General features: G+C 43.0%; 1 protein-coding gene across 1 annotated transcript in view; it reads left to right on the forward strand.

The window, feature by feature from the left end:
• LOC126482141 (chondroitin sulfate proteoglycan 4) overlaps nt 1-12,173 on the forward strand; it is a 660,554-nt gene that overhangs the window by 84,168 nt on the left and 564,213 nt on the right. The window contains exon 3 of the mRNA XM_050106118.1: nt 6,912-7,054. Within this exon, the coding sequence (XP_049962075.1) occupies nt 6,912-7,054 (143 nt within the window). The remainder of the gene's footprint in view (nt 1-6,911; nt 7,055-12,173) is intronic.

Consider the following 12,173-nt stretch of genomic DNA (forward strand, 5'->3'; position numbering starts at 1 on the left):
TGAGCCTACTCGAAGAGGAAATAGTTGCTAAAGCAAAAAAATGGTTCAAATAGCTCTGAGCACTATGGGACTCAACTGCTGTGGTCATCAGTCCCCTAGAACTTAGAACTACTTAAACCTAACTAACCTAAGGACATCACACACATCCATGCCCGAGGCAGGATTCGAACCTGCGACCGTAGCAGTCGCACGGTTCCGGTCTGCGCACCTAGAACCGCGAGACCACCGCGGCCGGCAGTTGCTAAAGCATACTGGACCTCTTAGCAACAAATAATCCTGGACAAGTAGGGAGTATCATGACGAATACAGGGATTAGCGACCACAAGGCATTTGCTGCTAGGCTGAATACCGTAACATCTACAACCATCAAAAAGAAACGCAAAGTACATCTATTTAAAAAAGCTGTTAACGCCTTTTAAGAGACAGTCTCCACTCATTCCGATCTGATCACGTAAGAGTAGAAAAGATGTGGAATGATTTCAAAGAGATAGCATCGACAGCAATTGGACATATACCACATAAATTAATAAGTGATTGTACTGATCCCCCTTGGCACACAAAGCGTGTCCGATCGCTGTTGCAGAAGAAACGAAAAAAAGCATGTCAAATTTAAGAGAGCGCATAATTCCCAAGATGGCAAAGTTTTGCAGAAGTTCGAAATATAGGGCGTACTTCAATGCGAGATGCTTTTAATTATTTCCACAATGAAACTCTGTCTCAGAATCTGGCAGAAAACCCAATCAATACCTTTATGACAGTGCCACTAAAGCAGAGTTATTAAACACGGTTTTCCGAAAGTCCTTCACGAAAGAAGACAAAGTGAATATTTCTGAGTTCGAATCAAGAACAGCTGCCAAGATGAGAAACTTCTCGGTGTAGAAAAGCAGATTAAATCACAATAAAAGCAAGGCTTCCGGTCCAGATTGTACACCAGTCAGATTTCATTCAGAATATGCTCATACAATAGCTCCATATTTAGCAATTAGTACAACCACTTGCTCACAGAAAGAACCGTCCATAAAGACTGGGAAATTGCTGAAGTCACAACAATATCCAAAAAGGGAAATAGGAGTAATCCGCTGAATTACGGGCCCTTACCACTAACGTCGATTTGCAATAGGGTTTTGGAACATATACTGTGTTCCAACATTATGAACTACTTCGGAGAAAACGATGTATTGATATATAGTCATTACGGATTGAGAAAACATCGTTCTTGTGAAGCGCAACTAGCCCTTTATACTCATGTAGTAATGAGTGCTATCGACAGGGGATGTCAAATTGATTCCATATTTTTAGATTTCCAGAAGGCTTTCGACACCCTTCCTCACAAGCGTCTTCTAACCAAACTGCGTGCGTATGGAATATCGCTTCAGTTGTGCCACTGGATTCGTGGTTTCCTGTCAGAAAGGACACAGTTCGTAGTAACAGAGGGAAAGTCATCGAGTAAAACAGAAATAATATCAAACTTTCTGGTAGATTAAAACTGTGTGCCGAACCGAGACTCGAACTCGGGACCTTTGCCTTTCGCGGGCAAGTGCTCTACCAACTGAGCTACCCAAGCACGACTCACGCCCCGTCCTCACAGCTTTATTTCTGCCAGTACCTCGCCTCCTACCTTCCAAACTTTACGGAAGCTCTCCTGCGAACCACACTAGAGCACTTGCCCGCGAAAGGCAAAGGTCCCGAGTTCGAATCTCGGTCCGGCACACGGTTTTACTCTGCCAGGAAATTTCATATCAGGGTACACTCCGCTGCAGAGTGAAAATCTCACTCTAGAAATAATGTCCTCCGTTCCCCAAGGAACTGTTGTAGGCCCTCTATTGTCCCTGATCTCTGTTAACGACATAGGAGACAATCTGAATAGCCGTCTTACATTGTTTGCAGATGATGCTGTCATTTGCCGCCTTTTAAAGTCATCAGATGAGCAAAACGAAATGCAAAATGATTTAGGTGAAATATCTGTTTGGTGCGAAAAGTGGCAGTTGAACCTGAATACAGAAAAGTGCGAAGTTATTCACGTGAATACTAAGAGAAATACGCTAAATTTCGATTACGTGGTAAGTCACACAAATCGGAGGACTGTAAATTCAACTAAATACTTAGGGATTACAATTACAAATAACCTAAATTGGAATGATCACATAGATAATGTTGTGGGTAGAGCAAACCAAAGACTGCGATTCATTGGCTCTTAGAAGGTTCAATAGGTCTAATAAAGAGACTGCTTACACCACGCTTGTCAGCCCTATTCTGGAGTATTGCTGTGCGGTGTGGGATCCGCATCAGGTGGGACTGACGGATGACATCGAAAAAGTTCAAAGAAGGACGACTCGTTTTGTACTATCGTGAAATAGGGGAGATAGTGCCACAGACATGATACGTGAATTGGAGTGGCAATCATTAAAAACAAAGGCGTTTTTCGTTGCCACGGGGTCTTCCCATGAAATTTCTATCAGCAGTGTTCCCCTCCGATTGCGAAAACATTCTGTTGGCAACCACCAACATAGGGAGAAATGATCATCACGATAAAATAATAGAATCAGGGATCGCACAGAAAAATTTAAGTGCTCGTTTTTCCCGCGCGGCGTTCGAGAGCGGAACGGTAGAGAGACAGCTTGAAGGTGGTTGATTGAACCCTCTGCCAAGCACTTTATTGTGAATAGCAGAGTAATCATGTATACGTAGATGTAGATTGCTGCTCATCGGCGTAGGATTTTGCACGTTAGTACCGCAACCGGACGTCGAGTGGCGGCAGGTGGCCTTTCCAGACGAATTACATTATATGCTCCAGCGGAGAGATATCCACTGGCATTCCCTGGATGATCTCTTTCTGCAAGGCACAATGGATCAACACAGGTATGTATGTATCCTTGTGGACCATGTCCATCTCAACATGCTGGTTTGTGTTTCCCTCGGCGTGTTGGTATCTACCAACAGGACAATGCAACGTGTCAAATACTTCACATTGTGCGTGCGAGGTTCGAAGCCCACTAGGATAGTCTACCGTACTTCCTTCGCCACCAGGCTCTCCGGATTTAAGCCCAGTCCAGAATCAGTTGGACTACCTCCATCGCGCTGTTCGCGCCATGAATCCTCAACCGAGAAACCCTGGACTGGTGTCGGCATGGCTGCACATCCCTGACGGTGTCTTGCAGAGCCTACTCTTTCTCTGCCTGCACGTCCGCGCTGCAAAAGATGGTTATTGACGCTATTGACGGGTGGCTGCATTAATGTGACTCGATTGTGTAACTTCCCAATATCTTTTTGACGAATCTCTTGTCATGTCTGAGACAAATGTGGTGTCAGTCCCTCAAGATTGATCCCTGAAGACTGGTGTGCAAGCAAGGATACAGTTTGATACGCCATCGCGGACGTAGTACACCAGTGACAAGTAGGAGAACAGGGTAGGCCAATCAATAACTCGTTCGTTTCTGGAGGCTTTTGTGATTAAACTGTAATTGGTGTTTTACTTCAACCTGCTGAAATCTACCATTTGACGGTATAACAATGGGTTTTAACCATCTTGCTACGTATTGGCGAGCATTCAACATCCCTTCGAAAATTAACAAATCAGTCCTATTGTCATATGAAATAGTTCCCCGCAACACGATTGTAGGAGCTCGAGAGTTATGGGCTTCAGAATTGCCGTTGCGAGCGAGATTTCACTAGGTCGACTACGGGCTCATTGAATTCAGTGTGACCACCAGAAAATGAAACTACATTCCTCGCTGAGCATCACAGTGTGCCAGTGAGAATCCCGATTGACTGTCTCTCTACATCGTGAAAGTCTCTGTTTTCTGTGGTATGGCGTCAGGGGTTAACGACGCTTGGAAACGAGAGATGTTAGCGCAGCTTCCAGTAATCAGTTTTCGACGGTCTTTCTACCTTAACTTCTGCTCTGATTTTAGCTATTGTAATCCATCTACTCCTCATTGAGTCACTTCAACTCGTGGTGTAAACATTCCGCAAAAGTACACGTGCCTGCATTTCTTGCCTGAATCCATCTCAACACTAGTGGTTCCGGACACATCGCACAACTGCTCTTTGTCAGTACGATGCATGCATATTACACACGGCAGTGATTCGACTTTTCTCACAGTCTTAATAATTTTGATTCTCTGCACATGGCCGTCCTCCGAACCTGCTGTGTTGCGACGTCCACCTGAAAAGTTCCACTAAAGTTAGACTCAGCCAACAGCCATATTATAGTCACTCTATTCCTCCTCTGTGCGAATAAGTTTTGTCAGCACCGAATATATCGAAGACACAGAAGTAGTAAATTTTAAGAAACATGCCCGACAGCTTTGGAAACACTGGAAGATCATTTTGGTAGCCATCGATGAAGGTGTTCTTGATGGGACACTTTAGATTTCCGTCTGTGTAATTAATTAATTAATTAATCTGACTTTAAGCCTTACTCCTAGCATGATAGCTGCTGTTACAAGTGGCAACCGAATGAAAAGAGGGTGATGGAAAAAAGTAAGTACTTTCATTCTTATTTCGAAAGTAATCGCTATAACTGTGGGACAAGACGGTCAAAGCCTTCATGGAAAAACGTTACCGTTTCCTACAGAAGCACGTTTGGACTTTTGCGTGCACCTCTTCGTTCGGAGCGAATCAATAGCCACGAATGTCTTTCTTCAGAAATTAAAAGACATCGTAATCGCTTGGGGAGAGATTGTGACTTACTGGGGAATGTGTAAGACCTTTCCAGTGGGACTTCTGCGGATCCACCCACATGTTGCCAGGTTGTTTCGACAACGCTGCAAAAGTTTCGCTGGGAAACAATTATACATCCTCCATACAACAGAGCGAGGTGGCGCAGTGGTTAGCACACTGGACTCGCATTCGGGAGGACGACGGTTCAATCCCTCGTCCGGCCATCCTGATTTAGGTTTTCCGTGATTTCCCTAAATCGCTCCAGGCAAACGCCTGGATGGTTCCTTTGAAAGGGCACGGCCGACTTCCTTCCGCGTCCTTCCCTAATCCGACGAGACCGGTGACCTCGCTGTTTGGTCTCTTCCCCCAAACAACCCAACCCATCCTCCATACAGCGCCTGAAGAAAGACATTCGTGGCTACCGATTTTCTTCAGACGCCGAAGGCACTGCATGTCTTGTCCCATAGGGGGATAAATGTATTAAATATTATGACGATTAGTTTTGAAAAATAAACAGTTTAGTTTCTTTTTTACATCTGTCTCTTGTTCATTTGACAAGTGCGAGAATTATCGCACAATCATCTTAACAGCTCATGCATCGAAGCTGCTTACAAGAATAATATACAGAAGAATGGAAAATAAAATTGAGAATGCGCTTGGTGACGATCAGTTTGGCTTTAGGAAAAGTAAAGGGACGAGAGAGGCAATTCTGACATTAAGGCTAATAATGGAAGCAAGGCTAAAGAAAAATCAAGACACTTTCATAGGATTTGTCGACCTGGAAAAAGCGTTCGACAATATAAAATGGTGCAAGCTGTTCGAGATTCTGAAAAAGTAGGGGTAAGCTATAGGGAGAGACAGGTCATATACAATATGTACAACAACCAAGAGGGAATAATAAGAGTGGACGATCAAGAACGAAGTGCTCATATTAAGAAGGGTGTAAGACAAGGCTGTAGCCTTTCGCCCCTAATCCTCAATCTGTACATCGAGGAAGCAATAATGGAAATAAAAGAAAGGTTCAGGAGTGGAATTAAAATACAAGGTGAAAGGATATCAGTGATATGATTCGCTGATGACATTGCTATTCTGAGTGAAAGTGAAGAAGAATTAAATGATCTGCTGAACGGAATGAACAGTCTAATGAGTACACAGTATGGTTTGAGAGTAAATCAGAGAAAGACGAAGGTAATGAGAAGTAGTAGAAATGAGAACAGCGAGAAACTTAACATCAGGATTGATGATCACGAAGTCAATGAAGTTAAGGAATTCTGCTACCTAGGCAGTAAAATAACCAGTGACGGACGGAGCAAGGAGGACATCAAAAGCAGACTCGCTATGGCAAAAAAGGCATTTCTGGCCAAGAGAAGTCTACTAATATCAAATACTGGCCTTAATTTGAGGAAGAAATTTCTGAGGATGTACGTCTGGAGTACAGCATTGTATGGTAGTGAAACATGGACTTTGGGAAAACCGGAACAGAAGAGAATCGAAACATTTGAGATGTGTTGCTATAGACGAATGTTGAAAATTAGGTGGACTGATAAGGTAAGGAATGAGGAGGTTCTACGCAGAATCGGAGAGGAAAGGAATATGTGGAAAACACTGATAAGGAGAAGGAACAGGATGATAGGGCATCTGCTAAGACATGAGGGAATGACTTCCATGGTACTAGAGGGAGCTGTAGAGGGCAAAAACTGTAGAGGAAGACAGAGATAGGAATACGTCAAGCAAATGAGGACGTAGGTTGCAAGTGCTACTCTGAGATGGAGAGGTTAGCACAGGAAAGGAATTCGTGGCGTTCCGCATCAAACCAGTCAGTAGACTGATGACCAAAAAAAACTGTAGGATGGCCATGGTTAGTGGCTAGAACACTGCGTACCCTCGCTGGAGGTCCCCAGTTTAGCTCGAGATAGGGGCGGGGAATTTTCCTCGTTCCAGTCGCTCCAGGTCCACTCATCTGCCATCAAAGAAGAATCGGGTTATCCTCCCCGGGAGTAAAATGCGGCTGGGGCGCTCGATTCGCCACCCGCTCCCTCCGTCACTACCCTACCAACAGCGAGGCTAATGACGCGGACAAGAGCTTGTGCTGCAGATTTCACCACTTTTTTACTTTTTGGTACTACACGACGTTCTCTCTAGCCAATGCGATCCGTGACATTTCACCGGCCTGCTACACCTGCTTGCAGCAGTTGCGCTCCCTCACTGAGGACGCGGCTGACAGAGGCTGCCGCCCTTTCTGCCGACAGGTGCGCATCAACGTGGGCGACGGCGAGCGCGAGATCTCGTCGCCCAAGGGGCTGCGCCTGGACGACCTGCAGTGGCACGACGTGCTCATCTCGCGCCGCGACGCCGCCTTCAGCCTCACCATCGACACCATTCACGTCGTCACGTACGTATCCGCCGGTGCTACCATAGACTGACAAATAGCCAACATTTTGCTGCTTCGATAGAAACAGTTATACACTTGGATGAACCTCAGTTAAACATCATCCTCCAACTGGTTATTTTATCCATGTTGGACCTTCGCGATGCTTGGTGAATGATGCAACCAGCCACAAATACTTTCTCAATGTTTCATTTTGCTGCCATAAGCGAGATCGGACTAGCAAGCCCATCTTCAGATGGCTAATATTTTTCGTTACATAGATGTTTTGGTCAACAACATGTCTGCTCCACACTGAGCTAATATGTTTGAGGAATTAGTGCTACTTTATGAATTGTTTCATTAATAAAAATACGGTAAAGTGCATGCGTTATATATATATATATATATATATATATATATATATATATATATATATATATATATATATATATATATGTTGACTTGCAGTAGATGGTGGTTCGTTTTGTTTTGACCCACGTGGTTTTCTAGCTCGATGTATATGTTCTTGAATTCCACCACAATACACAGATTGTAAATCAGTTACTGTAGCACTCTTCACAATATTCTTAAAATCGGAGTTGAGCATCGCACGTGTGTTACACCTTTTCCTTTACAATGTCAAGATTGTCATTACGCAAAGATACAAAGATATCATTCACTGAACATCGACAAGGATGTAAACGGAGCAAATGATTATTTGTGGGATGTGCAAAATGTAACATGTTAATAATAGATAAATATTTGCACCTTAAGCTGACACATATATCTGCTTTATAATATGTAGTCGTTAATAATTATCACTGATAGTATAAAAATCTTAGTACAAACAGTTTATCGTGCTGTCTTTTAATAATAAGTTTACGCTTACGGTGCAAACATTTTTCTGTTATTAACATGTAAAATTTGGATATCCCACACATCATCTTTGTTCTGTTTATATCCATGGTCGACATTTAATGAACGACAGCTTTGTATCTTTACTTAATGATAATCTCTGCGTTGTAGAGAAAATCAAGTCTATAACAACTGTGCGACGCTCAACATGCATTTTCAGAATGTCCGTCCCTGGTAGCTGAGTGGTCAGTGCGAGGGAATGTCATACCTAACGGCCCGGATTCGATTCCCGGCTGGGTCGGAGATTTTTCTTCGCTCAGGGACTGGGTGTTGTGTTGTCCTTATCATCATGATTTCATCAGTATCGACACGCAAGGCGCCGAAGTGGCGTCAACTCGAAAGACTTTCACCAGGCGAACGGTGTACCCGACGGGAGGCCCTAGCCACACGGCACGGCATTTTCAGAATGCTGCGAAGTGTGCCAAGTTACAATATGTGTGTTGTGGTACAATTTAAGAGCATGTACATGGAGCTAGAAGATCACGCGGATCACAAAAGAACGAACCACCATCTATTGGAATATACGTAAGTGATCACAACTATTTTGCACCACATACAATGCAAACACTTTAGCGTATTTTTATTAATGAAACAACTGATAATGTGGCACTAACTACTCGAATATTCTTGTGCAGTGTGGAGCAGACGGCATGCTGCTGACCAAAACATTTATGTAAGGAAAAATATTAGCCATCCGAAGATCGGCATGGTAGAGGTAAACCAGTTATGGCAGAAAAATAAAACATTCGAAAAGAATTTGTGGCTGGATGGGTCATTTACCAAATACCTGGTTCTCAACTGTTGTAATAAAAAGGATATCCATAAATTTTCGTGCGGCTGGTCCCGGCGGAGGTTCGAATCCTCCCTCGGGCATGGGTGTGTGTGTTTGTCCTTAGGATAATTTAGGTTAAGTAGTGTGTAAGCTTAGGGACTGATGACCTTAGCTGTTAAGTCCCATAAGATTTCACACACGCAACATAAATTTTCTTCACAGCCTTAGCCTGTAAAAATTTAAACCGATACTAATTAATGACACCTGTTTTCAGCGTCATAAAGTTTTGTTTCCGCATTCGTATACGCCAATGTGTGCACCCCTGGTGGCATGGACAATGTTGAGTGCTCCGGCTTGGGGTGGTTGGGGGGGGGGGGGGGGTGCGGCGTGCCTTCGGGCGGATTCCCATATTTCGTCGTTTTTTCCACTTCAAAGTTCCATTATTACGCCTTTTGAAACTTATTTTCCGGTTTCCTTCATCGTTATCCATTCTCGCATATTGAAAATTTTCGTATGTGTCTTCTGTTTTTGTTTAAAATCTCACTCACCTCAGCAGCTTTTAACATTCCCTTGCCTGCCTGGTTCAACGTCCAGCTCTAGCTTCCATAAGTTGACGCACCTTACAAACAGTCTCCTAAACTCTGGGTTTTACTTCCTAATGCTCTGGTGATTGTACCAAAGAATTCTTCGAAACTCTCTTTGTGTCATTGTGAATGTCAATTAGCTCGCAGTAAGACACATTGCATCCTGATATATACCCTATGATGTTATCATTTACATTGAACTCGAGCATGGAAGCACATTCTGTATGTGACGTTTTCACATGCAAAAAAAATAAAATAAAATAAAATAAAATGATACACAAAGGCTCTCTTGACTGTCGATCGTGTTGTCCAGATACTCCTCACATTACTGTATAAGCACCATCTCGTTATCAGCTACATTCTGTGGTGGTTGAGGCAGGTCTGTAACCCTTCAGACTTGAGCATCTCGTGTACAGCTGGCGCAGAGAAAGGGGAACATTTGATCTTGATGTTTCCTATCCTGTTCATGGTCGACAGTTGGAGGATAACGCCAAACTGTCGGGTAGTAACCGACGTTTAAATAAAGTGCAGCGGTGCGGAGTATGTGTGGTCGCCTTGAGGGCGTATTATCAGCCATGGTGACAGTATCACAGAAGCACATAGAGTGTTTCGGAGCCACTATCAGGTCAATTTCCTTCATCATACGTAATCAAGACGTAGATTCCTATCTTTTAAGAGACTGCGTCGGTTTTAAAAACAAAAGAAACCTAGTGGGTTTGTGTTATTTATACCTGTACAGCGTCGATGCTGTGCGAGCTGCATTGGTAAGGTGTCGTCATACTTCACTACGAAAAGTGGCCTCGTCATTGGGGATCGGACGTAGGAACTGGTAAAGAATATTCCACAGCCTTCGCTTTAATCCTTACAAGCTTCCGATTCTTCAAGAACTAAAACTTCATTATTCTGTATTGCGGGAACAATATTCTGAAAACCTGTTGGCTAAAATCAATGAGGATGCTAACATCGCTGAAAATTTTTGGATGTAAGATGAAGCCCATTTTCCTCTAACTGCTTACGTGAATAACCAGAACATTTTGCACTGGCCAAAAAAGAAACAAAAAAGCCAAAGTTGCTATGCGGCGTGAAGTGTCGTGTTGTAGGATGATCGACCCTTACTTCTTTTCATAGTAAAGCAGGCTCTGTCGTCAATGTCACGTCTCAATGTTATGTCAACGTGACACATTTTTGGCTTCAAGGCTTCATTCTGTTAAAGATCTTGATATTCTGCTCACTAGGCTTCAACAGACTGAAGCCACCTCACTCACTGCCTGTAGCTGCAGTGACACGTTTGTTTGTGGATCTAATTTCAAAGAATTCCGACATCACTTGGTGCCAGAAGCTCCAGACTTCTCAGTCTGTGACTACATGTGACATCTGAAGAGCGTTGTATACCAGATTAAACCAACAAACCTTGCCCAGCACACGACTGAGATTGAGGAAAACGTTGTCAACATCCCGGAAAATATATTGCACAGCGCTGAGAAAGACCTACAGAACCGAATTGCTGAATTTGTACGGCGAAATGGACAGCTGTTTTGAAAGTGATGCCAGTGAAATTTCCCCTCTGGTAGAACACCCATTTCTGCACCTGGTTGCTAATACACTCGATATACGGTGCTTGAAAATGGTCTAAGGCCGACATTCTGCAAACGTACTGCAATGAAAAAAGTCCAAATGTAGGCCACATTCTTTCATTTAAATATTGCTGAAATGTTGTAGTGCAACGAAAAACATTTCCATCCACCAAAACGTTAATCAGTAACGACCACTGGAAACACATTACACTCAAAACCATGAATCCCAACGGAATTAATTTATTATTTTTCAACCGAAAGCTCAGACTTGATAACGATTCTGAATGGACATTGGCAACCCACAACATCTGCACTACTATTCTATGAAGCTACCTAACAGTACTGTGAGAACTAGAGGATAATCTGGCTCATAAAGTCGTAAGGTGCAATATTTGTGGTTTACTTACTCTAAGATTGACGACAACCCTGTAAGTTGAAATGACATCTTTAATGTCGCAATATTAGCAGAAAAATAACCGCTTCTACACAGTTTCCAATGTGAAAAAAAAAACAGTTGTCACTATAACGCATCTCGTAAACATCAAAAAGTGAAATAATCCTAAACACAACAATATTAAATTTTAACTCTCAGAAGGTTAAATTTTCCAAAACATGATAATATTAAAGTTTAACTAGAAGTTTCTTTACAAAATTGTTCCTACATTTACGTGATGATGTTGGTCACTGCCACGAAAATCGTCTGATTCCGGTTCGAAGTTTGGTACTATTTGTAGGATGACAATCAAGTCTGTGGTGGATGGTTAGTTATGTGACAAATTGAGCAAACGATTACCCAAGATCGCTCGGGTTTACAGTGGACGCAAGTTGGTGAACCAACAATTTTATGCCTCTGCGTGCGGTATTTACCTTAAGCTGCGATGTGCTGTCGTCTGCTAGACCGCTCTCTTCCGCTGAAATTACTATAAAACTAATTACACCTTTGCTACGTTTCTCGCTATGTGAGAGAACAAGTACTCATCCCCAGTCTTAGAATGTGGCAATATACACGCGGATGGTTGTAGCAGTGTGAATATTATAATTCCCTCTCAGTTCTCACGAGAACAATTAACTAACTGGGTGGTTCGTTTCTCCACAGTTGGAGCTAAACGGTGCTACAGTTAATTTCTAGCTGGATATCAGCCACTGTGAACGCACTGTTCAAACAAATGTGCTCTGATCTGCACTTGACGCCAGTTCAGAGAAGAGTCCACGAAAATTTCCGTCTTGTCTTACTCATAGCCGAGCTGTCTCCCCACCTGGGTTTTTTCGTTTTCACGTAACGGCTTTTTTCGACCAAT

Source organism: Schistocerca serialis, chromosome 5, assembly GCF_023864345.2.
Source record: "Schistocerca serialis cubense isolate TAMUIC-IGC-003099 chromosome 5, iqSchSeri2.2, whole genome shotgun sequence".
Classification (NCBI taxonomy): Eukaryota; Metazoa; Arthropoda; class Insecta; order Orthoptera; family Acrididae; genus Schistocerca; species Schistocerca serialis.